This window comes from Gambusia affinis, linkage group LG04 (genome assembly GCF_019740435.1).
Source record: "Gambusia affinis linkage group LG04, SWU_Gaff_1.0, whole genome shotgun sequence".
Classification (NCBI taxonomy): domain Eukaryota; kingdom Metazoa; phylum Chordata; class Actinopteri; order Cyprinodontiformes; family Poeciliidae; genus Gambusia; species Gambusia affinis.
This window is the reverse complement of record NC_057871.1, coordinates 27,922,028-27,947,307: the sequence shown is the minus strand read 5'-3', so window position 1 is coordinate 27,947,307 and position 25,280 is coordinate 27,922,028. Positions and strand designations below refer to the sequence as shown.

Sequence of the window (25,280 nt, the reverse complement as noted above, 5' to 3'; positions counted from 1 at the left end):
TGGTGCGAAGATAAAATTTGATGACTAAAACGGTTACTTTTAGTATCTTTTGATAAATAAATGGCACCAAACCGGATATTTGAGACATGTTGCTAATATTGGGATGCCTAACAATACAATTTAAAAACAATAAAATAAAAACTTACAAAAACCGTTAACGCATACAATTAAACTAAGAAGTCCAAAGCGCTTGATTGCGCTACATATTTTGACCTAAAAGCCTCTCTGCCGCGGAGGGTTACCCAGTTTAGAGAAGTACGTTACACGGTCTTGTACTGCGGTCAACAATGCGTCATCAGCACAGCTTAGCATGTTGTTAATACAAACAAATAAGGTGGGAAAAAAACTTTTTTATCATCCCTCTCACATTATGAAGAAATCAACTGAAATCTCTCATTTTTAAAATCCGTTTTAAGAAAACTTAAGTGACTCCAATTTACTTGTCCTGTTTAAGATCTTTGATATATTTAGAGAGTGAAAAACAGAAATGCAATAGTTCTATAAAAGGCTGAAGACAGACAAAATGAAATAGAAATTTTAAGAAGTTTTTTCTCAAAAATCAAACTTTTGATTATCTTTCACCTTGTTCTGCGTGTTTTCTGCTCTGAGAACAGTGTCCTGAAATATGTGACTGTAACAGGAAGTGAGTCCATGTGTTTGTACACAGAACATATCTGATGTAGAGATGACAGTGGTTTTTTTGTTGTTTTTTTTAAAATCTGCTCCTAAAATGTTTTTCTTGGATCTACAATCTTTTTTTTTTTCTTCTGCGCCTATCCACAGGCCATTTGGCCGTCTCCTTGATGTCAATCTGCTGTCTCAGATTGAAGTGTGCCTTCTCCAGACGGATTTAGATCAGGGTTCACAGAAGCAGGTTCAGAATAGTCCAAATCCCTTGATAGTCTTGAGATTTCAAAGTACCCATTGTGCTGCTCTTGAGCTTTGAGGCTCAAAAGCAGCCTCAAAGCTAGCCTGGCCTTCCTGCGCTATTCCGCTCAATTCAAATATCACTTACAGCACAGTATGGACTTTCTCCTGTTTACGAGGATTCCCTCTGGTAGAATTTCAGCTGGACCCATCAGTGAACAGAAGGTGAAGTTGTGAATGATGACGTTGACGTTCTGGGCTCTTTTAGAATTGTACTTTACCTGTGCTTTTAGCAACGGCGGTGCAGGAAGTGAACAAAGCTGTTCAGTTGGTGTTGACCACGCTGATAAATACTTAATTAACATTGACAGTTTGGCTCAACACTTCTCTCTTGACAGCACAAATTCTGGCAAGCTTCTTGCCGTTGAATCTGGCCATTACATTCGTCACGGGTGACCTTTATTGATTGGGTAAAATGGAAAGCTTCAGCAGAGTCCACCATGCCTTCAGGAAGCAATCGTTTCTTGGTAGCAAAGAGTCCAGAAACTTCTATGAAGCAAATTGCATAGAGTAAGGGCCTGATTTGACCAGGCTACCACCAAAGTAGAGACAGTCTTCTCCTCTTGGTATGCTTCATTTTTGCATTTCTGAACGTCAAGCTGGTGAATGTTGCCAAAAAGTTCCAGTTTTGTCTCCTCCGTGCAAAGGACAATCTCTCAGAAGCTTTGTAGCTCGTCAACATCCATTTCCAGTCGTGCTTTCTTTTACAATTTTCTTCAAAAGTGGCGTCTTCCTTTATTGTCTCCCTTGAAGTCCACTTTGGCTCAAACAATCAATGGATGGCGTTCACCTTTAAAATCAATTTGACTGTAGCCAACAACACCACCAGGGAGGTTGGCTGCAGGCCTATGGACTTTAAACTTCTGGATAATATGTACAACATGAAGCTGCTTGGAGACGCTCTTATAGCCTTTACCTTCAACGTGATTGTCTATCAGTTTCTTTCTAGTCTCTTGTGAGAACTCTCTCCTTTGCTTCAGTGTGGTACCCACCATGTCACCAAACAGCACAGTGATTACTTATCACCCTTTGGATACACACACTGACTAATTAGAAGCTTGGAGACACCTGCAGTGCTAATTAGAGGACACACCTTAGTTTAACATGTCCCTTGGGTCAAATTATCTTCTGTTTCTTTTTTTAGAGGAATCATCAATTTTGTCCAGGTCTTCTTCTTTAGTTCAGCTGTACCACTTTAGAAAAGCAATCTCCTATTTTTATTGGCCAATTTCCAGTAAATTTTCTTACTTTTCACTTGTCAGTTTCAAGTTACTTCAGTGGGCCTTGTGTGTTTCCTGGTCATTAAAAAGGGCGTACCAACAACTTTGTCCACCTGTGTGTATTTTTAATAGTTTGACCTTGTTTCTCACTGGATGATCACAACATAGCTAATTCATACCAATAACATTATAATACATTAAATTTGAGTTTTCATACCAATGGTTTTCACTTTGGCTTTTGTTGGGCAAAATCATGTCTGTGAGAGGTTTGTCAAAATAATCTAGCAACACAATTAACCAAAAATCTTTTATTATAAGAGGTTTTATTTTCATTAAATAGTTCTTTGACAAAATCAAATCTGTAAATATTATCTTATGTATAAAATCTAACAAAAAAAACCTCTATTTCATTCTATCAGGAACTTCAAGGGCACAAGGGTAAGTCTAATTTCTTATCTTGAAAGCACGAAAAAAATCTCTAGCTAGAGGAGCATTAAATGTTCCTTTAGATTTGAAACTATTTCAGTCTGTTCTGAGTGGGATGAGCTGTGACATATTTCAAATCTAAATGTTTTTATTCGTCTATTTAACTTGCAGGAATACAACATGTGGAACAGAAAGCTGCGGTCAGGTGAGTCAGAAACCAATGGGGCTTCACTTTTGTGGTTTCTCAGAATAAAAAATGAAATCTGTTTTTATGACAACCACCAAATCTCCTCATTTTCTTCAGTAATCTTTTTAGTATGGGCGTTAAATTAGTTATTCCAGGAGAGAGATGTCTTTTAGTGTTTACTAATAATTAAACGTTATTTAGGTATCTAATCAGAACTTAAAGTTACTTCAGTTCATTTCAATGTTCCATCATTGTTCTCTCATGATTTAGTCAGAGCTGTTTGTTTTCTTGCAGCTCATAAATATTTGTGAACCTAAAATTATTTTATCCCCAGTATCTTCTGGGGGATAAAAGTTTAAGATCGGACAAAGATAACCTAAGGTAAAAAACGCTTTTCTTCCAATGATGATTTCACTTAAGAGAAAAAGAAATCCGGCCAACCTTGCTCCACAACAAAAGACCCCATCGTCTTGGTAACTAACGAGTTAGCCATCATCGTCCACATTAAAAATAAAGCTGAACTTGCTCCTGTCTTACCACATATAGTAAGCTAAAATATTTAAGAAGAAACTCATTATACTCCAAATAAATTCAAGAGGAGATGAAAAACAATGTCATCTCTTTATATCAGACTGGGAAGGATTACAAAACCATTTCTACCCTTACAAAAAAATCCCATGAAAATCACGTGACTTTCACATGTGACTTTCACATGTGGTTCACACACGTTTTTACATGTGAATGATGTGAATCACATGTGAAAGCACATGAATACGTGTGATTTTGGAACGTTTTGTGGTAAAATCACATGTGATTCACACATTTCCACAAGTGGTCACATGTGATTTTCATGGGATTTTTTTGTAAGGGTAAAACAGCCTTTTCCAATTACTTAGGTTATTTAAACCAGTTTGACCACCTGAAACATTGTAATTGTGACGAGAGCAAAGCCAGAAGAAATGGGCAAATGATTTTTTTTTTTACAGCACTGTAATTAATGATAAAGTGAGGAAAATGCATAAAGTGCACCCAAACTCTAACAAAAATAAATATGTGTGTTTGTGTTTGGTAAGGAGTCCATTTTTGAAGTTCAAACTCATGTGAGGATGTCATAAGCAGTTGCCAAACTGCCCCAATTACATACCAACAAAACCTTTTCAAAGTGACAGGATCATCACTCAATCTTGATGAACCTTTTCTTTTAAACCAGAATTACTGGTTTAGTGACACGGTGAACTCTGAGTCTCCAGTGTCAAAATGTATGTTTGCTTCCTCTTTGTTGCATGAGCAGGACAAACCTGTTCTGGAAAAAACTTGTGGATGATTTGAGAAATCAAGAACACAAAAATCATCTACTAGAATAAAAGTTCTGCTGGGAAAATTTGTAGATTGACTGCTGGAGAATCTCCAGGCTCCCCTAAGACTGTACACCCAAATAAAAGCAAGAATCACGGTGAACATTACTTGAACACGATTAAGAGAAAAATGCATTTATCTTATTACTTATATTTCATATATTTAATATTTTACGTGTTTTTCCTGACATTTGTGGTCCTTGTGGTTCTTATATATTCTGAGAAATATTTAAGAAATATCCCAAATCAATCATTTTGATTTGTAAATGGTTTTATAAACCAAAACCATCTAAATTTTGATGTGTAGAGGCTTTTAAAAAAAAAAAAAAAACATTTACTCATTTTCACATACTTTTTCTGATACCAATACCAAATAGCATGGGTCATTTGTTGTTGTAACGTGACAAAAAAAAGTCAAAATTCAATAGATGTCCTTTCTATTAACTATCCCAAGGAGCCGGACGCGACCTCCCGCTTCCTCCAGTGTGTCGGCTTGCCGTCCACTGACACAGGAAAAGACCACATGCAGAGGCTGAAAGTGATGCTTGAGGCCACAATGGACGTGTACACCTTCATGGTATGACTTCTACTGGCACGCAACGCCAAAAAATGCTGCACACATTCCAGACTGACCAGACCGGTTGTTACTGTTATTGTTTCTGCTTTTTCTTTTTTTTTCCTCCCACACAAGTTCATGACACTTGTGCTTTTAGACCACGACGCCCTTCTAGGAAAAAGACTTACGGCATCTTTCTTGGAACCTTTTCAGAACCCTGTAAACTTTAATCCATTTTGATCGTTGTTACAGAAATCCAGCATGACCGGTGTGCCGGTCCTGAGCCTGGAAGGAGCTTTGAATTTCAACCCCGGAGCAGATCCTCTCCAGAATGAAGCTCTGGTTCAGATGTGGCTTGAGGTCAAAATCAAACCTCTGCTGGGTTCCATCACCAAACACTTCCTGTCCTGCCTCAGCACAAAGAACTTCAGCTGCTCCACTTATCAGACTGTGTGCGTCTTTATTTTTTTAATTCTCAACTTTATTCTTAGTTTTGATAGTAGCTGTTTGGAAATGTCTTTTGATTTTTCTGTCTTGCCTTTCAGAGTGAGAGAACTCAGCAAATATTTTTCAGAGATGAATCCAGTCAGACAAAAGTGGATCTACACGTTCTTCATGTACCCCTTCCTGTCTGGAGAAAGAGTTGCAGGTACATGTTTCTAAAGGACATAATTGCAACATCAGAAAGAAATGTATATAAAAGCAGAAAAAGGCAAAAAGTTGTCAAAATGACTCGTGGGAAAGACCAATTAAAGTCAAAGTAATGTCTAAAGTTACTGCATTAGCAGAACAAACAAAACGCCCAACACAAAGAAAATATTTTGCGTTATGACTCAACCAGCTTCACACTTCTAGAGAGTATTGTCTTTTGCTAGCTAAAGTTCAGTTCTGTTTGCTGTTTCTTGGTCTTCATCATGTTGTTTGATCCCTGATGTTTTCTAGCTAACCTCTGAAGCCTTTGCAGAACAGCTGCGTTATCCTGAGATTAGATTTGACACAGATGGAATCCAGATTAGGTTACACAAGACGGCATTTTGGGACCATTGTAGATGGAAGGAAAAGAGATTCAGCTACTGCCAAAAAACTTTTGGAATTAAGTTCAGAAAGCTTCAAAAAGTCAAAGATTTATGAGAAAAAACCTCAAATATTTTGAGAATGTTCAGAAATATTCTACAGAAGACTTGGTAAATTATTGTGTTTCAAAAGCTGAAAATTTTCTAAATGTTTCTTAAATTCTTTCTCAAAATCTCAAACATGTTTAGGTGTTGGGCAAAAATGTTCTCCTTTTTTTCTATCTGCAGTGTCCCTAATATGCCTTTGTAATTACGTCTTAAGCTAATCAACGGTACTGTTTCTTTAATTATTATTTTTTCTTTTTAAGGGTTGCAAGGAGTTGAATAGAAATGCATGGCACACTAAATTGTTTATTTACAAAAGGAAACTTATGTGCCTCTTCACAGTTATGTACTGCTTTTTGTTGCCAAGTTATTAAAAATTTACATAAACATTTCAAAAATAAAAAATAAATTGGAGTCCAAGGGATCCAAGATGCCATAAATGTCATTTTTCTGTCCTTATTCAAACCTCTTGCCTGATACTGATAAACCGTACATCTGGTCCTATTTCTTGATGCGTATTTATATGTACTTTATGCGTAGGTTGTGTAAACGGCAATGAAAGCAGCGAAGAATGGCTGATGAAGAATTTTGGCGCCTTCAGAGCGATGGCCCGAATGGAGGACTTCACCAGCCTCAACATGGTCTTCAGTGGGGTGAGTCAGACTCACTTCCTATAAACGACTCGAATGGCCATCTCACTTTACATAACATTTAACTTGATCACATATGAGTTTGAGAACTCGTGCGATATGTGAGTTTTTGTTTTTGTCCCGTCACACCGCTCTCTCTGTTTTTGGCCACAGCTGGAGGTTCTCCACCTGCTCTCTCCTGCGCAAAAGGCTGAGCTGCTCTTAAAGCCTGAGGTGGCTGGTTTGGACAACGGCACCCTGACCCTGGTCTTCAAGAGTCTGCTGCCCGGTCAGCAAACGACTCCCAGCCCTGGAAACTCGTCTGTGGCGCCATTTGGTTATTCATCTCCACCCAGCACTCTCAAAGAGGTAAATGCACCTCGCTGTATTTAATTGAAGTTCTGCTTCACAGGAATAGAGGGCTGGATTTGGCCCGCGTGTTCTTTGACACGTGTGTTCTGGAGGAGCCATGTTTCTGTTTAGGTTTCATTTGCAGACGGAGCAGAAAGCCCAGGAACACAGGGACAAATTGTTTCTATGAATAATGAAACATGTTTGTTTTCTCTAAAATACACCATCATAAAAGCTCTTCCTCCAACACATCACACGCAAACGGTGTCAAGATCAAACAGGCTGTTAGACATACAGCTTCCACATTGAAAGGCACGCAAATGCAAAAAAATACCTTGTAATAAATGTATCTTTTATTCCTGTCACATAGTCCCACTCTTAAATATCTCCAACTTTTAATTTGGGTTTTTGTAGAGAATAAAATCAGAATGTTTATAAAAATTTTTAAAAATCAATGTACAATAACACATGTAATTATTGCATACTCTGTTTTTTGTGTTTTTAAGATGATCTGAGTGTCATGGTACTTTTAAATATTCAGTTAATGGCTTTTTGTTTCCTTGTGGTATAAACATTAATTATCATATGTTAGATTCAACCAGTTAAAACTCCTGTTTGTTAGCTTGATTGGCATCTGTTCAAAATGGGGAGGTTTCTTTTGTTGTATTTTTTCACAGTCTGTCAGATTGAAGCAGTATCGGTTTCTGATATGGGGGATGTGGGCAGCTGCCCAGGGCGACATCTCATCTAGGGCAGCATAAGCTCCTGGAGCTGCAATAGTACACATAATTTTGAAAATACTTGACTATTATTTTGATTTAGAAATGTCTTACTTTATTTTTATGCATTTTGAATTGTATTTTTTGGTATTGTATACTTTTAACTTCATGGTATACAGTACATTTGAGTCTTGCTATGGGTGTTTACAGTATTATTTTAGTTGGTTCCATATTTTTCAAATGGGGTGAAAAAAAAAGTTTGCGTTGTCAGATGATGATTTAAAGGGGGGTGCAGGGCTTGTTCTCCCAGGGCACCAAAGTGGGTAGGACCGCCTCTGGTTTGAAGCCATTAAACAAAAGTATGGATGCAAATGCTTTCATTGTCGACTCCTCTAAAAACATGGGTATCAGAATATTTCTTAATACCATGATTCCTCAGGTGGACATGAGTAATGTGTTCATTCACATACCCATAAGGTAGAAATGGGGGGAAAAAAGAAAAGAGAACCCTGTCTAAAGAAACAAGAAACTTTAATTTCAATATTTGTTGTTAACATTACAGATCGCAAATGGATTCATGACGGTTTTCAGACCCATTGGAAGTTTTGCTCATGAATTTGTTTCTTTTACACGTCAGGTAAATGAACTCACGCAAACACATCCTGAGACGTTTAAGCTAACCATTTCATTGTGACATCAGGAAGTTAAATCCTCCCCCCTGGCCTCTTGTGTGTCTCACAGAGAGATGTTTCAGAAATAAAAAGCACCACTTTGACCCAGTTCCTACTTAACTGGACTCTGGCTGAGCTGGCAGACGTGTATGAGCCGCCCACGGTTCCAGACATCCCCCAGTTAGACGTGACCAACGTGGAGGACTGGTACCAGCAGGTGGTGCTGCCGCTGCTGCGCAGGTTCCTGCCGAACAACGAAGACCTGATGCACCAAAACATCACGCTGGCTTTTCACGAGCTGTAGTAAGTCAGACTAACTTTAAATTAATTACTCACTTATTTGACTTTCTGTTCACATGCTTCCCTCTCAAACAGCTCTTTGTTAGATAAATATTTTTCTGTTTTAGTTTGTTGCTCCATTTAGCTTTCATCAAAAGTGATTTGGTTTGTGTTTTGGATTTGATCTTTTAATTGACAATAATGTAGTCCAGACATGGATAGTAAGTAGTTACATTTACTTGAGTTACTTTTTGACAAGAAAGAAAAACAACCAACAACAGCCATATATTTTTAATGAAAAGTAACTTTCACTTGAGTATAATTTTGAACCAACCTGAATGAACTAGCCTTCATTCAGTTTTGTCACTTAATGAAATACAAACATGTTTAAGCCATTAATGTATGGGGAAACTTTTTGTTTATCAACAGTCTTCATTGTTTTAATTATATTTTATCTCCTCAGATGAATATTCATACAGTAAACAATAGATATTGACACCAGAAGTACTTTCCACTGTTTAAACATGTATTCAATATTAATTGTAAGTAGGTAATATATACCTACCTGGTAGGTAAACATGTATTTATAACTACTTACACTACCTGAGTTCAAAAGTGTTATGTGGTGAAAAATTGAGATTTGAAACTGAAGTTTCCTCTATTTGAATGTGTTATGTATTTTTACTCACTTTTAAAAATAATTTTTCTGAAAATCAGAATGTGTACATACATTATCATTTCCTTTTTACCTCCTGGGAATCTACAGCTATCACCTGGCCTCAGACAAAATCCGAATTGCATAGAAGCCTGGCATCATTGCTACTTTTGCGATTTATTTATTTATTCATTTATTTATTTATTTATTTAGTGAGCACATTTACTGTGAACTTCAGCTAATCAGCCTCAACTACTGTGACTGAAGGGTGTAATTATGAAAGCCTGCAGATAAAATTAAATGAAATCAAACAAACACTAAGTAAATAAATAAAATTTCAAAGATGTAAATTATGTATTAATCACAAACTAAATGGAATGTACTTATTTTATTACATAAATAATGTTAGAGATAGTGAAATATTTGTTTATCTTTTTCTTTTTTAATCAGATTTTCTAAATATGCCTTTCAAAAATGATGTAAGAAGCGTACATTTTACTTATTTTTTAAAAAACCATTCAACTTAAGAAAGCAAAAGGAATTGACTTAAAATGGAAAAACCTTCCTCCATGTTGTTTTTGTGTGTAATTGAGCCCCTCTAAGTGGCCTATTGCAGCTTTAATTGCTCATCCACAACCTGGCCATTTTAAAGATGAAAAACTGTCATTTCATTGGTCGTCTTTGTCTGAAGCTGTGGATTCTGTTTTTATGCAGTTTTCTGGAACATGGTGGGGAAAATGAATACGATGAACTTCAGGATGTCTGCAGCGTCACTCTTGATAAGAGCCCTTGTGGGGTGAGGTTCTGACTTGTATTTTAATTTACTCAATATTTTAGTTTGAATTCTGCTTTACCTTCTGTCCCATCTTGTTTCTGATGCCCTCAGCTGACCGATGCAGTGGAGAACGTAGCCCATATTATGCACTGCGCTGCTAAAAGTGAGCTGACGATGACTGAAGCATCCATCATGAGGCTGATTACTGAGCTGGCTGAACGTCTGCAGCTCCTGATAAAAGAGTTTACCACAACAGTGAGCATATTAACCTCTCTGACCTTCTAAACATAAGAGACTTCAGTGTGAACACAGTCACTCTGATAATTCCTCTCTGTTGTCACTGCTGCAACAAAAACTCGAGTCGGTGCTTTTTTTGGTGTCTTTTCAGAACTTTGCAGAGCTGGCATCTGACATTAAGGAGATATTCAACGAGAATGAGCCTCCAACTCTGACCCAACATCACCTGGACGATCCTGAATTCATCAAACTCTGGTACCAGATCAAACTGCTCCCCCTGCTGCCAGACGTAAACCCAGACCTCCTCTCCTGCCTGAGCACCAAAAACTTCTCCTGCCCCGTTTACCAAACCCTGTGAGTTCACACATTTTGTGATTCCAAAAAAAAAAAATGCATTCTGGGTTTAGTCACCGTCCTCTTTCTGTTTTCGACATGCAGGGTGGTAGCACTGGGTGAGAGCATGAGGCAAATGGATGCCGACATGATGTACAGTCACAACATCTACAGATATTTCATCTACTCCTTCCTGAATCACAACACCACTGGTAAGCCAAAACATCAGCTGTACAATGGGGAAAAATAACTCTTACATGAAGGAAAGATGATGGCGCCCACAACCACATTGCCCATATTATTCACCATGCTGCTAAAAGTGAGCCAACAATGAATGGCGCTGCTCAGGGCGGCATGTGATGTCATCAGTTCCGTTGTTGCTAGGATACAGACACAATGCCTGAATGTGTTTGTGGCCATATCTGGTGATTTTATGCCATAGATGTCCTCTCTGTGTAGCTGGCAAAGAGAAATCCAATCAGTAGCCTCAAAACAACCTTATTTGGCTTCCTGCGATCACTTTCTTAGTCACTTTTCGAACAGGTAAACAAAGGGTTTACATTCAGAGCAGAGAAAAACAAGACTGATCTGATTTCCCCAGACAAGGAGTTTGGTTTTTGATCATTTCCAGGAAGTAGGTGCCTGCCCACAGCCATCAGCATCTACAATAACCGTTTGGATCATTTTGAATTAACATGAGTTATAACATTTAATTTCCCTTTGGGATAAATTAAGTATTTTTGAATTTCACTGTTGATTTCCCTAATGTTGTGCTCAGTTGTGTTTGTTTCAAACCTACTTCCTGGAAATTATGATTACAAGCTAGACATTGATTTATTCAGACAATGAAAAATCTTTCAACAAGTTTTTATTTTTTTGTGGAATTTTAGCCAGGCACGAACCAGCCGTGAATTTTAACCAGCAGCTTATTTCGTAGATTCATTACCTGTTAGGCAAAAGTTATTAATTAGTCAAATATATGTTGTTAATTAATTAATGGTATATTTCAGAAACTATGTGTATTTACTTGTGTGTTATATGTAAATGTATTTATTTCCAATTTAAGCATCAAAAGATACATGTAACTTAACATGTTTTATTGTCCAACATTTTTTCAGAACCCCAGTGCATCTCCTCAGCCAATCAAAGTGCAGAATGGGTGAAGCTGAACTTTGGGTTCTTCTCAAGCTTTGCCTCTGTCATCGACTTCTACCAGCTCAACCCTGGTTTCTCTGTGGTGCGTCTGGGAGCCGTCAACAAGCTGGATTAAAAAAACAAGCCCTCACACTAGTGATTGTAAACTTCTTTTTCCCCTTTTCCTTTCTCAGTTGGAAGCTCTGCAGGTCCTGACCCCGAAGCAGCTTGCAGAAATGCTGCTGCTGCCTCTTCCTGATCCAACAGATAAAGACACCGTTATGCACGCAGTGTTTGACTTCTTGTTGGAGTCACCAGAAGACAGAAAATTTACCGACGTTCTGCACTTCGTGGTCCAGCTTGCCAAAGAGGCTAATCCTCCCTGCAGTGTCTATCAACTCATGTGAGTACCTTCTAATGTTTTTAGGTTGCACACCTCTAGGTAACTAACTTACACACACACTTTAACCTTCGTGGTTCACATCAGTTGCAACACCGTTGATTGTACAGTGCGAAAAAAGTGTTTCCACTGCAGTTTTTACAAATTTAACCAATTTTTAAAAAGTGGTCCTAAAAACCACCTCATCATAGCGCTATAACTTTTTATCAATAATACATCAGGTTTTTGTTTTTAAGTTGGAATGTTTGCTTTTAGTGAATTTATTTTCAATTTAATTTATTATTTTCTGCTGCCCTACAGTTAATGGAAGCCAAAATATAGACAGTAGAACATTCAGTTTTGATTAGATTTTTTATTTTTTTTTTTTGCAAAACATTTTCCATCTTTCACTGAACCTAATAAAATCCAGTTTTCTTTTATTTATGTTTATTTGTGCTTGCGGCTTAATGTTTTTTGTTTGTCATTGCGTCAGTTTTGAACGGATGTACAGAGCCCTAAGGGTGATTCCTCCAGACTTGGAGCCGGTTATTTGGGCCCGCATAGATGATCTCATGGGAATCGCGCCGGCGGGTGAGTCTCTCCTCAACCTGAAACACCAAAAATGAACCAACACCCACACAAGCAACAACAGGCTAAAAGTTCAATTATTGTGGCGTTGTTGACTGAATATATTGTTTTTGTTTTTGACAGAGTGTGTACCGGCAGAAGTCACAGTGAGTATTTTATCCTGAAGTCATTTTCCAGTAACTTTTTATTTTTTTTGCATGTCGGTAAGAAATTAAAAATTATAATATATCGTTCACAGTGCCAAGACATGCAGATCAACAGTAAGAATTATGTGCCAAGTTTTATTTTATTTCTCATCAAGCTATTTTCAAGGTATTTTTAAAATATATGAAATCATATTTTTGCCTTGTTGTTTGACAGGTACTTCAATCTGTCGAAGCATCAACAGGTAATTCTGCCTGATGAGTACAAAATGAAATACAATCTACCAAGCTCGTATTTAGACTTTAGTAACTAACATTAAGTGTACTTTTTCAGCTCCGTTCTTCAGTCATACCTCAACAACCACACGCATGTTTCATGTAGCTTCACCTTGGAGGAATATGCTTGTGCTCAGGTAACTAGGACTCAATGAGTCACAGTCGGGGTGAAGGTGTTCTGATGCACTGCAGGTTCGTCTCACTGTCTTCCACTCACAGCTGGAGGACTTCATGGCCGAACAGCTGGCTTCCCTGATGAGGTGTAATCTGCCCGGCAACGGCAGCCATTCCAGGGTCCTGTGGAAGTTGCTGCTGACGAAACTCTCCAGCGTTTTGAACCCCGCGCTGGACATGCTGGCCAACACGGTCAGCAGCTTTTGGGATTACGGTCTCATTTTCAAACGTCTTTATTCCTGCGTTACGTGAAACTGGTTTACTCTTCTTACAGTCGGTAGGAATGATCCCGTCAGCGGAGGCCATTTTGGATGTGATTCAGGAAATGAGGCTGTCGGTGCTGACCGATGGGGAGCTGACAAACAGCAACGTGATCCACGTGTGGTTCACAGAGCGTCTAAGCGTCTTCCTGCCATCTGCATCGGGGCGCTTCCTGCTCTGTCTGACCAGCAGGAACTTGAGCTGTCCATCATATCAGCAAATGTGAGTCAGGACACTTTAAGCAAAACCAGCCGAGTCACGTGTCTTATGTTTGAGTAGCATAGCATGTTAGGGGTGAGCGATACGGACTTAGAATTTTATCGCGATAGTTTGGGATACAATTGTGGCAACAATAAAAATTCTGTTAAAAAAAAATATTGTTGCTTCTTTTTTAGGTAAGTGTATGACTGTCAGTTTTGTTTTTTGTTCTAACATCATTAATTGACTTTTTGGAGAACACAATAAATTAGATTTCTTATCACAATAAGAAATTTGTCATAAGTGCTAAACGAGATGATAAATGCCCAACCCTAATAGCATGTTGTGTTTGGTTCTGGTTTTTTATGGGAAAAAAAATAAGAACCTAAAGTTTAATAATAAAATATCCAAACTTCCTAGAGTTGCTTCTTAGTTGAACTTATTAGAGTTCTTGCTTTGTGACGCAACATGTCTGAAAATAGATTTCATCCAGTCAATCTAGTTGTTACATGTTTGACATGTTTATGTTCTAAACCCAAAGTATTTAGTTTTAACTGCATCATTTTGCATCCGTTTTATTCTGAATACATTGTGGGATCTGATATTCGTCCTCAGACTTCAGGTATTTGTTGGCCACTTTGAGAAGATGCCCTTCCAACAGCAGCTTGTGGTCCTGAAGGATTTCATCCTTCGTTTCCTTCTGAACGCTCACTCAGGTGCGCACTCTTTAATAAATCTGCATTGATATGTTTCAGTTATATTTACATTAGGATGCACAACTTTGGGTATTTACGGACCTTTTTGCTTCTCCCTGATTGGCTCCAGGTCCAGGATGTTTGTCCTCCTTCAACAACAGCACACAGTGGCTGACCGACAACTTGGGTCCATTCTCAGAGTTTGTGATCGTCAGCGAGCTGATCCGTCTCAACCCACTCTTCAAACCGGTGAGGATCAGACTGTCAAAAACAAATCAGTGCTTTTAAATAAAATAAGGCCATTTAGCTTTTTGTGTTTTGTGGTTTTTTTGTAGCTGGAGGCCTTACATCTCCTCACACCAAATCAGACTGCAGAGCTGCTGGGACTGACGCGTCCTGAAAACACAGACACTGTCATCAACACTCTCTTTGATTACATGACCGAAGCACCAGAGGACAGGAGATTCACAAAGTTCCTGTCAGCTTTGGTCATGTTTTCCAAGACGGTAAGAAAAATTTGTTATGATACAGGACTTTTGTTTTTAAGGTAGTAGCTCATTTATCCTCTTCTTGTTTTTATCCAACAGTTGAACCTTTCCTGCTCATCCTATAAAACACTGTGAGTTCAGATCAAACCTCCAACATATACTATTAAAGTTGTAGACTGAAATGCCAAATGAGAGTGAAGTGTTGGTAGTTCCTAGGAAACTAAGCATGATTATATCGTATCATAGAGTAAAATAGGACTGAAGGGCCGTCCTCAGCAGTATTTTTTTCTTTTCAATGAGTGTCCGATGAGCTCATAAGCTGCATTTTCATTAAAATGTGCGCAAAACTTTGTTGATATCGGATAAAGTCAAAAGCACAATTTCACAATTGTTTTGTGAATAAATATGTTGACACAACAAGGCATGATCCTCCATCTACTTCCTGCATCTAGAAAGTATACAGGATACAGGAAGAGGCTTCCTGTATCTACTTCTCAGGAAGAAAAGTAGATGCAAAACTTCTCTTTTTGCAAAGCTTTGCAAGTTTTGCAAAGCTTTGTAATGAAAAAGTAATGAAATTCTTTTTAAAAATCATCTCTGATGTATACTGTTGTTTGCCTCATATTGATGACCGACCACAGAACAAGTTTAGTTTGACTGAATTAAAAATATTTTTCCTTTGCAGGTTCACCAGACTGGACGACGCCATGGCAACAGCTACTTCTGACGTAGCTTCAGCCATCACATACACTAAACTGGCTTTATTCAAACAACTACCATCTGGTGAGACTTTTATATATATAAAAAAAGAGAAACACTTTTAGGATACAATTTGTGTTAAATCTCTCTCCGGTCATTTCTACTTTCATGTTATTTAATATTTTCCCAACTGTTATAATTTTAATTTCGATCAGGTGTAAAGACTGTGGCAATACATCTTTTCTATGTTAAATACAAAAAGACATTCAATATCCAAAATGCAGCTTAGTGATTATAGATTGAAGAATTGATTTTATGATTGTAAATTCGTGACAACTGACAAATCATTTCTCATTTGTTTAATAATTAACTAATTAGATTTTTTTGGTGTTTTTATTACAGACTGCATCATATACAATGTGCAGGTAAAGACATGTTACTGTGGACATTTTTATTTTATGTTTTCAAACAAATTAGTGTTTTTTGAAGATTAATAAAAATTTTACTCATTTTCTCTACCCAGTGCAATGTAACAATGGCAAATGGTAAGTTTCGTCTCACTGCATAACTACCCTTTATCTACTTTATATTTAAAATGATGTATTATTTTTACATGAATACCTTAACTTGTCTTGCAACTTTTCACAGAGACAGACATATGCAGGGGAGTCAACAGGTAGGGTTGAGAAAGACTTTTTGATATTTCTCCCTAAACATTTCATGTTAAATAAAGGAAACATGAATGATTTTGTGTTACAGCACAGAGCTTCAGATCCTCCTAGACAGATCAACGATGGCCGGACGGCACTGCAGCTTCTCTGTGGAGGAATTTGCCTGTGCCTCTGTAAGACGTCGCATCATCATCTGTCCTCAAACTGCAGCTGAGGGAAAATGGTTGCATGTTTGGTTCAACATCTGGTCTGTTGTCATTCTCCTCTCCAGCTGTCAGGTTTAACAGCTGGGGATCTGGCAGCCATGTTGGGCTGTGATAGGCTCTCCAACTCAAGCGGCTCCAAACCTGCCTGGAAGCTGCTGCTATCCAAAGCCTCCAAGGTCCTGGATCAAGCTCTGGATCTGCTGAGCAACAGCGTAAGACTGGCTTTTGGTTCCAACCAGCGGTGCTCCGGTTGCAGTTTTCAGGCTCATCACTGATCTTTAAACACCTGACCCGCCGATTCTGATTCTGGCCCAATTTTTCTGTTTTTTTTGTCTTAAAGATGCTAAATATAGCAGTAAAGTTGTGAAGCTATTAATGGTGGATTTACTATTGTCATTTACAACATTTCCCACCTGCAACAAGGCAAAAGATAAATATCTATTTGGGATGAACATTTATTTTACTAAAAAGTGCAGTAAAGCAGATGGATATATGTAAACACACCCAAGAGCAATTCTTTGTCAAATCACATAAACTCATCATTCTGCTTTCTTTGATCTCCAATCAAGATCTTTCATTTAGCTCATAATTTACCGTGGATCATTTCCTGTTGCAGACGCTCCGTCCTGAACATCCTTCTGCCTCCATGATCCTGGACTCCATACGAGAACTCCGGCTGCATGTCGTCAACAAAACCCTCCTCAACAATCCCGCCTTCGTCCAGCTGTGGTTCGGCCGCCGCCTTCGTCCGTTCCTGCCAGCTGTTTCCAACGACTTCCTCTCATGTCTCGCCATCGAATCACTGGACTGCAGCACCTACCAGTACATGTAAGCATGGATTCATTTATCCTTTATAATCACTGTAGAAATATATTTGAATCTCTTTTACAATCTGTGATAATAAAATATCTTTTCCATTTTCAGCGTGAAGACATTTAGCGAAGTTCAGTCACGCATGTTAAGTGGAAGGCAGCTGTCTGTCTTTACACACTTCATCACAGGCTTCCTGACTACAAACAACACTGCAGGTAGGAACCTGCAAACACACTGATCCTTACCATGCATGTTGACATATTAATAAACATGTTATGTAGATCTGAAAGATAAATGAGTTCCATGAAACACTATTAACCCGTCACTTCCATAATGTTTGTTTAGTGTTTCCACGGCAACATCCTTCAAATCAATGTCATCTGTTAAGTTGATTTCTTAATTTATTTATCCAAACTTTTTGTCTTGTTGATCTTTATTTTGAGCTTGTTGATTTTTTCATTGCTTTTCATGTTAGACATATAAATACACAAACTTATGGATATTTTTTCTTTTAAAACAGTAAATGCTCAAAGCAATAAACACTTTTTCTTGTTTTTGGTAAAACCAAACAAATGTCTATTTTCTTGACCTTTTCCAGATCCAGGATGTTTGTCCTCCTTCAACAACAGCACACAGTGGCTGACCGACAACTTGGGTCCATTCTCAGAGTTTGTGTCCATCAGTGAGCTGATCCGACTCAACCCACGCTTCAAACCGGTGAGGATCAGATTGTCAAAAGCAATTTGCAATTTGAAATAAAAGTGACAATTGTGGCAAACGACTTTATTCTTTTGTTTTTTTGTAGCTGGAGGCCTTACAGCTCCTCACTCCAGATCAGAAAGTGGACCTGCTGAGACTGACGCTTCCTGAAAACAAAGACGTTGTCATCAATACTCTCTTTGATTACATGACCAAAGCACCGGAGAGAGGTTTCTCAGAGTTCCTGTCATCCCTCGTGAGATTCACCGAGATGGTAAAAAAAATCTATCATGATTCAGTGGTTTTGCAGATTTTTGTTTATTATGTAAATTCAACTTTTTGAGCTTTACATCATGATATGATCTCATTTCCTCATCACAAACGTACCTGGTGTGTTGCTTTGATTCTGTCGTGCATGTTTGAGAAATCCTTTAATAACTCATGGCAACCATTCATCTGAGCAAAACGCCTGGGTGGAGCTAGCTCCGCCTTAAAGAACAAAGCTCCTCCTCTGAGCTGTGTTTTTTCCCCCTACTAAGCTCCTTCAGACTAGCTAGCAGCAATTAGCAAGCACTTGGTGTAACTGCGCATGTGCTCATTATTTGAGCTACTTCTCAGTGAAACGCTGATAAAATCCTTGTTAAAAGGTTAATAGAGGAGCGACGCCATGATGAACTCCTGAAGGCAATGTTTCTGGAAGAGCAGGAGTTTTTGAAGAGACAGAGGTCCAAATTCAAAGAGCTCAGTTACAAAGTCAAATGTCTTTTAAGTCCTGTTTGATTTACTTAGCAATGTTATAAGAACTGAAGGTAACACAATTACTTGATTGTGCTATAAAATTCTGCTATGTGCCTGGAAAATACATAATGCCACCACTTTAAGGTCGTAACTAATTTTCCACTTTTTCCTCTTGTCCAACAGGGAAAACTTTTGCTTTCCTGCTCATCCTACAAAACACTGTGAGTTTATATGAAATGTGTATACATGGTCTGACCACTCAGTGAGGAAGAAGCTATGACTTTAAAAGTGATGCAAAAATGCAGATTTGTTTTTTGTAGTTAAAGTCAGGGTCAATGACCAATATTTCTGAGGCATTTCCTGTGGATGAAGCTAATGCTAGAGCGTTAGGGTGCAACAATATTTGTGGTATTTGGATAAAAGGCCTTCAAGTTTTTCTTTGTTCCAACAAATTATTATGAAGTCACAGTTAAAAAGGCAGTTCTACCAAAATTACCAAAGAAAAAAAGCATGTAAATGACTGAATCTGAAGATTGTGATACATTTTTCTCTCCTAATTCTCTCTAATTGTTCTGGTTCTTTTGGTGTTTGCCATCCATGGATCATTTTAGTAATTCTAGCCAATCACAGAACAAGTTTAGTTTGACTGAATTAAAAATATTTTTGCTTTGCAGGTTCACCAGACTGGACGACGCCATGGCAACAACTACTTCTGACGTAGCTTCAGCCATCACATACACTAAACTGGCTTTATTAAAACAACTACCATCTGGTGAGACTTTTATATATATAAAAATTATTAATATTTTTAGGATACAAATTGTGTTAAATCTCTCCCCAGTCATTTCTATTTAGATTTTATTGAACATTTTCACATCCACTAAAGTGGCTTTATTCCACCAACTACCACTTGGTGAGAGGTCAACAGAAAAAGAGAAGCATTTTTAGAATACAAATGTTTTTATATCAAAACTTATGTGAAATATTTTCCCAATGTTTTCTTCTTCTTTCATTTCAATATCCTTACAAAACATTTATCAACAACGGTTATGACTTTAGTTATATGTAAGGTTGATAACAATAAGATTATTTCTTTCAATTTCAATACAGTGTTAGATTCAAGGGGCCATGCAATATTCAAAATGCAACTTTATTGATTGTTGGTTATGGAAAAGTAATCAAGAAATCACTTTATGATTTTCAATTCAAGTCAGTTGACGATTCATTTCTTATTTTGTTAATAATTAAAAGGAGTTCTTGACTAATTGGGTCTTTTTGTGCTTTTATCACAGACTGCATCATATACAGTGGGCAGGTACAGATACGTTTTGAATTTATTTCCATTTTTCTTACAAATATGTTTGTGAAGATTAATAAAAATTTTACTCATTTTCTCTACCCAGTGCAATGCAACCAATGGCAAATGGTAAGTTTCCTCTCACTGCATACTACCCTTTATCTACTTTATATTTAAAATGATGTATTATTTTTACATGAATACCTTAACTTGTCTTGCAACTTTTCACAGAGACAGACATATGCAGGGGAGTCAACAGGTAGGGTTGAGAAAGACTTTTTGATATTTCTCCCTAAACATTTCATGTTAAATAAAGGAAACATGAATGATTTTGTGTTACAGCACAGAGCTTCAGATCCTCCTAGACAGATCAACGATGGCCGGACGGCACTGCAGCTTCTCTGTGGAGGAATTTGCCTGTGCCTCTGTAAGACGTCGCATCATCATCTGTCCTCAAACTGCAGCTGAGGGAAAATGGTTGCATGTTTGGTTCAACATCTGGTCTGTTGTCATTCTCCTCTCCAGCTGTCAGGTTTAACAGCTGGGGATCTGGCAGCCATGTTGGGCTGTGATAGGCTCTCCAACTCAAGCGGCTCCAAACCTGCCTGGAAGCTGCTGCTATCCAAAGCCTCCAAGGTCCTGGATCAAGCTCTGGATCTGCTGAGCAACAGCGTAAGACTGGCTTTTGGTTCCAACCAGCGGTGCTCGTTGCAGTTTTCAGGCTCATCACTGATCTTTAAACACCTGACCGCCGATTCTGTTTCTGGCCCAATTTTTCTTTTTTTTTGTCTTAAAGATGCTAAATATAGCAGTAAAGTTGTGAAGTTATTAATGGTGGATTTACTATTGTCATTTACAACATTTTCCACCTGCAACATGGCAAAAGATAAATTTCTATTTGGGATGAACATTTATTTTACTAAAACGTGCAGTAAAGCAGATGGATATATGTAAACACACCCAAGACCAATTCTTTGTCAAATCACATAAACTCATCATTCTGCTTTCTTTGATCTCCAATCAAGATCTTTCATTTAGCTCATAATTTACCGTGGATCATTTCCTGTTGCAGACGCTCCGTCCTGAACATCCTTCTGCCTCCATGATCCTGGACTCCATACGAGAACTCCGGCTGCATGTCAACAAAACCCTCCTCAACAATCCCGCCTTCGTCCAGCTGTGGTTCGGCCGCCGCCTTCGTCCGTTCCTGCCAGCTGTTTCCAACGACTTCCTCTCATGTCTCGCCATCGAATCACTGGACTGCAGCACCTACCAGTACATGTAAGCATGGATTCATTTATCCTTTATAATCACTGTAGAAATATATTTGAATCTCTTTTACAATCTGTGATAACAAAATATCTTTTCCATTTTCAGCGTGAAGACATTTAGCGAAGTTCAGTCACGCATGTTAAGTGGAAGGCGGCTGTCTGTCTTTACACACTTCATCACAGGTTTTCTGACTACAAACAACACTGCAGGTAGGAACCTGCAAACACACTGATCCTTACCATGCATGTTGACATATTAATAAACATGTTATGTAGATCTGAAAGATAAATGAGTTCCATGAAACACTATTAACCCGTCACTTCCATAATGTTTGTTTAGTGTTTCCACGGCAACATCCTTCAAATCAATGTCATCTGTTAAGTTTTTTTCTTAATTTATTCATCCAAACTTTTTGTCTTGTTGATCTTTATTTTGTGCTCTTTGATTTTTTTTTTTCCTTTTCATGTTAGACATATAAATACACAAACTTATGGATATTTTTTCTTTTAAAACAGTAAATGCTCAAAGAAGTAAACACTTTTTCTTGTTTTTGGTAAAACCAAACAAATGTCTATTTTCTTGACCTTTTCCAGATCCAGGATGTTTGTCCTCCTTCAACAACAGCACACAGTGGCTGACCGACAACTTGGGTCCATTCTCAGAGTTTGTGTCCATCAGTGAGCTGATCCGACTCAACCCACGCTTCAAACCGGATCAGATTGTCAAAAGCAATTTGCAATTTGAAATAAAAGTGACAATTGTGGCAAACGTCTTTATTCTTTTGTTTTTTTGTAGCTGGAGGCCTTACAGCTCCTCACTCCAGATCAGAAAGTGGACCTGCTGAGACTGACGCTTCCTGAAAACAAAGACGTTGTCATCAATACTCTCTTTGATTACATGACCAAAGCACCGGAGAGAGATTTCTCAGAGTTCCTGTCATCCCTCGTGAGATTCACCGAGATGGTAAAAAAAATCTATCATGATTCAGTGGCTTTGCAGATTTTTGTTTATTATGTAAATTCAACTTTTTTGAGCTTTACATCATGATATGATCTCATTTCCTCATCACAAACGTACCTGGTGTGTTGCTTTGATTCTGTCGTGCATGTTTGAGAAATCCTTTAATAACTCATGGCAACCATTCATCTGAGCAAAACGCCTGGGTGGAGCTAGCTCCGCCTTAAAGAACAAAGCTCCTCCTCTGAGCTGTTTTTTTTTTCCCCTACTAAGCTCCTTCAGACTAGCTAGCAGCAATTAGCAAGCACTTGGTGTAACTGCGCATGTGCTCATTATTTGAGCTACTTCTCAGTGAAACGCTGATAAAATCCTTGTTAAAAGGTTAATAGAGGAGCGACGCCATGATGAACTCCTGAAGGCAATGTTTCTGGAAGAGCAGGAGTTTTCGAAGAGACAGAGGTCCAAATTCAAAGAGCTCAGTTACAAAGTCAAATGTCTTTTAAGTCCTGTTTGATTTACTTAGCAATGTTATAAGAACTGAAGGTAACACAATTACTTGATTGTGCTATAAAATTCTGCTATGTGCCTGGAAAATACATAATGCCACCACTTTAAGGTCGTAACTAATTTTCCACTTTTTCCTCTTGTCCAACAGGGAAAACTTTTGCTTTCCTGCTCATCCTACAAAACACTGTGAGTTTATATGAAATGTGTATACATGGTCTGACCACTCAATGAGGAAGAAGCTATGACTTTAAAAGTGATGCAAAAATGCAGATTTGTGGTTTGTAGTTAAAGTCAGGGTCAATGACCAATATTTCTGAGGCATTTCCTGTGGATGAAGCTAATGCTAGAGCGTTAGGGTGCAACAATATTTGTGGTATTTGGATAAAAGGCCTTCAAGTTTTTCTTTGTTCCAACAAATTATTATAAAGTCACAGTTAAAAAGGCAGTTCTACCAAAAATACCAAAGAACAAAAGCATGTAAATGACTGAATCTGAAGATTGTGATACATTTTTCTCTCCTAATTCTCTCTAATTGTTCTTTTGGTGTTTGCCATCCATGGATCATTTTAGTAATTCTAGCCAATCACAGAACAAGTTTAGTTTGACTGAATTAAAAATATTTTTGCTTTGCAGGTTCACCAGACTGGACGACGCCATGGCAACAACTACTTCTGACGTAGCTTCAGCCATCACATACACTAAACTGGCTTTATTAAAACAACTACCATCTGGTGAGACTTTTATATATATAAAAATTATTAATATTTATAGGATACAAATTGTGTTAAATCTCTCCCCAGTCATTTCTATTTAGATTTTATTGAACATTTTCACATCCACTAAAGTGGCTTTATTCCACCAACTACCACTTGGTGAGAGGTCAACAGAAAAAGAGAAGCATTTTTAGAATACAAATGTTTTTATATCAAAACTTATGTGAAATATTTTCCCAATGTTTTCTTCTTCTTTCATTTCAATATCCTTACAAAACATTTATCAACAACGGTTATGACTTTAGTTATATGTAAGGTTGATAACAATAAGATTATTTCTTTCAATTTCAATACAGTGTTAGATTCAAGGGGCCATGCAATATTCAAAATGCAACTTTATTGATTGTTGGTTATGGAAAAGTAATCAAGAAATCACTTTATGATTTTCAATTCAAGTCAGTTGACGATTCATTTCTTATTTTGTTAATAATTAAAAGGAGTTCTTGACTAATTGGGTCTTTTTGTGCTTTTATCACAGACTGCATCATATACAGTGGGCAGGTACAGATACGTTTTGAATTTATTTCCATTTTTCTTACAAATATGTTTGTGAAGATTAATAAAAATTTTACTCATTTTCTCTACCCAGTGCAATGCAACAATGGCAAATGGTAAGTTTCCTCTCACTGCATAACTACCCTTTATCTACTTTATATTTAAAATGATGTATTATTTTTACATGAATACCTTAACTTGTCTTGCAACTTTTCACAGAGACAGACATATGCAGGGGAGTCAACAGGTAGGGTTGAGAAAGACTTTTGATATTTCTCCCTAAACATTTCATGTTAAATAAAGGAAACATGAATGATTTTGTGTTACAGCACAGAGCTTCAGATCCTCCTAGACAGATCAACGATGGCCGGACGGCACTGCAGCTTCTCTGTGGAGGAATTTGCCTGTGCCTCTGTAAGACGTCGCATCATCATCTGTCCTCAAACTGCAGCTGAGGGAAAATGGTTGCATGTTTGGTTCAACATCTGGTCTGTTGTCATTCTCCTCTCCAGCTGTCAGGTTTAACAGCTGGGGATCTGGCAGCCATGTTGGGCTGTGATAGGCTCTCCAACTCAAGCGGCTCCAAACCTGCCTGGAAGCTGCTGCTATCCAAAGCCTCCAAGGTCCTGGATCAAGCTCTGGATCTGCTGAGCAACAGCGTAAGACTGGCTTTTGGTTCCAACCAGCGGTGCTCCGGTTGCAGTTTTCAGGCTCATCACTGATCTTTAAACACCTGACCCGCCGATTCTGATTCTGGCCCAATTTTTCTTTTTTTTTGTCTTAAAGATGCTAAATATAGCAGTAAAGTTGTGAAGTTATTAATGGTGGATTTACTATTGTCATTTACAACATTTCCCACCTGCAACATGGCAAAAGATAAATTTCTATTTGGGATGAACATTTATTTTACTAAAACGTGCAGTAAAGCAGATGGATATATGTAAACACACCCAAGACCAATTCTTTGTCAAATCACATAAACTCATCATTCTGCTTTCTTTGATCTCCAATCAAGATCTTTCATTTAGCTCATAATTTACCGTGGATCATTTCCTGTTGCAGACGCTCCGTCCTGAACATCCTTCTGCCTCCATGATCCTGGACTCCATACGAGAACTCCGGCTGCATGTCGTCAACAAAACCCTCCTCAACAATCCCGCCTTCGTCCAGCTGTGGTTCGGCCGCCTTCGTCCGTTCCTGCCAGCTGTTTCCAACGACTTCCTCTCATGTCTCGCCATCGAATCACTGGACTGCAGCACCTACCAGTACATGTAAGCATGGATTCATTTATCCTTTATAATCACTGTAGAAATATATTTGAATCTCTTTTACAATCTGTGATAATAAAATATCTTTTCCATTTTCAGCGTGAAGACATT

The 25,280-nt window shown here is 38.0% G+C and overlaps 1 protein-coding gene across 1 annotated transcript in view; it reads left to right on the top strand.

The window, feature by feature from the left end:
* Nucleotides 1-25,176, top strand: part of mslnb (mesothelin b) — a 27,908-nt gene extending 2,732 nt beyond the window's left edge. Inside the window, exons 3-46 of the mRNA XM_044113789.1 lie at nucleotides 2,567-2,585; nucleotides 2,745-2,778; nucleotides 4,570-4,692; nucleotides 4,924-5,123; nucleotides 5,217-5,320; nucleotides 6,330-6,442; nucleotides 6,593-6,787; nucleotides 8,051-8,125; nucleotides 8,230-8,462; nucleotides 9,808-9,889; nucleotides 9,980-10,123; nucleotides 10,257-10,459; nucleotides 10,544-10,650; nucleotides 11,557-11,675; nucleotides 11,767-11,975; nucleotides 12,445-12,542; nucleotides 12,663-12,685; nucleotides 12,778-12,799; nucleotides 12,900-12,927; nucleotides 13,017-13,095; nucleotides 13,178-13,324; nucleotides 13,407-13,615; nucleotides 14,207-14,307; nucleotides 14,417-14,535; nucleotides 14,622-14,792; nucleotides 14,874-14,905; nucleotides 15,460-15,557; nucleotides 15,876-15,898; nucleotides 15,997-16,018; nucleotides 16,122-16,149; nucleotides 16,233-16,317; nucleotides 16,416-16,562; nucleotides 16,967-17,178; nucleotides 17,275-17,378; nucleotides 17,762-17,880; nucleotides 17,969-18,136; nucleotides 18,784-18,821; nucleotides 19,275-19,372; nucleotides 23,885-23,907; nucleotides 23,996-24,017; nucleotides 24,121-24,148; nucleotides 24,231-24,315; nucleotides 24,414-24,560; nucleotides 24,964-25,176. Of these exons, the coding sequence (XP_043969724.1) occupies nucleotides 2,567-2,585; nucleotides 2,745-2,778; nucleotides 4,570-4,692; nucleotides 4,924-5,123; nucleotides 5,217-5,320; nucleotides 6,330-6,442; nucleotides 6,593-6,787; nucleotides 8,051-8,125; nucleotides 8,230-8,462; nucleotides 9,808-9,889; nucleotides 9,980-10,123; nucleotides 10,257-10,459; nucleotides 10,544-10,650; nucleotides 11,557-11,675; nucleotides 11,767-11,975; nucleotides 12,445-12,542; nucleotides 12,663-12,685; nucleotides 12,778-12,799; nucleotides 12,900-12,927; nucleotides 13,017-13,095; nucleotides 13,178-13,324; nucleotides 13,407-13,615; nucleotides 14,207-14,307; nucleotides 14,417-14,535; nucleotides 14,622-14,792; nucleotides 14,874-14,905; nucleotides 15,460-15,557; nucleotides 15,876-15,898; nucleotides 15,997-16,018; nucleotides 16,122-16,149; nucleotides 16,233-16,317; nucleotides 16,416-16,562; nucleotides 16,967-17,178; nucleotides 17,275-17,378; nucleotides 17,762-17,880; nucleotides 17,969-18,136; nucleotides 18,784-18,821; nucleotides 19,275-19,372; nucleotides 23,885-23,907; nucleotides 23,996-24,017; nucleotides 24,121-24,148; nucleotides 24,231-24,315; nucleotides 24,414-24,560; nucleotides 24,964-25,176 (4,649 nt within the window). The remainder of the gene's footprint in view (nucleotides 1-2,566; nucleotides 2,586-2,744; nucleotides 2,779-4,569; nucleotides 4,693-4,923; nucleotides 5,124-5,216; nucleotides 5,321-6,329; nucleotides 6,443-6,592; nucleotides 6,788-8,050; nucleotides 8,126-8,229; nucleotides 8,463-9,807; nucleotides 9,890-9,979; nucleotides 10,124-10,256; nucleotides 10,460-10,543; nucleotides 10,651-11,556; nucleotides 11,676-11,766; nucleotides 11,976-12,444; nucleotides 12,543-12,662; nucleotides 12,686-12,777; nucleotides 12,800-12,899; nucleotides 12,928-13,016; nucleotides 13,096-13,177; nucleotides 13,325-13,406; nucleotides 13,616-14,206; nucleotides 14,308-14,416; nucleotides 14,536-14,621; nucleotides 14,793-14,873; nucleotides 14,906-15,459; nucleotides 15,558-15,875; nucleotides 15,899-15,996; nucleotides 16,019-16,121; nucleotides 16,150-16,232; nucleotides 16,318-16,415; nucleotides 16,563-16,966; nucleotides 17,179-17,274; nucleotides 17,379-17,761; nucleotides 17,881-17,968; nucleotides 18,137-18,783; nucleotides 18,822-19,274; nucleotides 19,373-23,884; nucleotides 23,908-23,995; nucleotides 24,018-24,120; nucleotides 24,149-24,230; nucleotides 24,316-24,413; nucleotides 24,561-24,963) is intronic.
* Nucleotides 25,177-25,280: the final 104 nt, after the last annotated feature.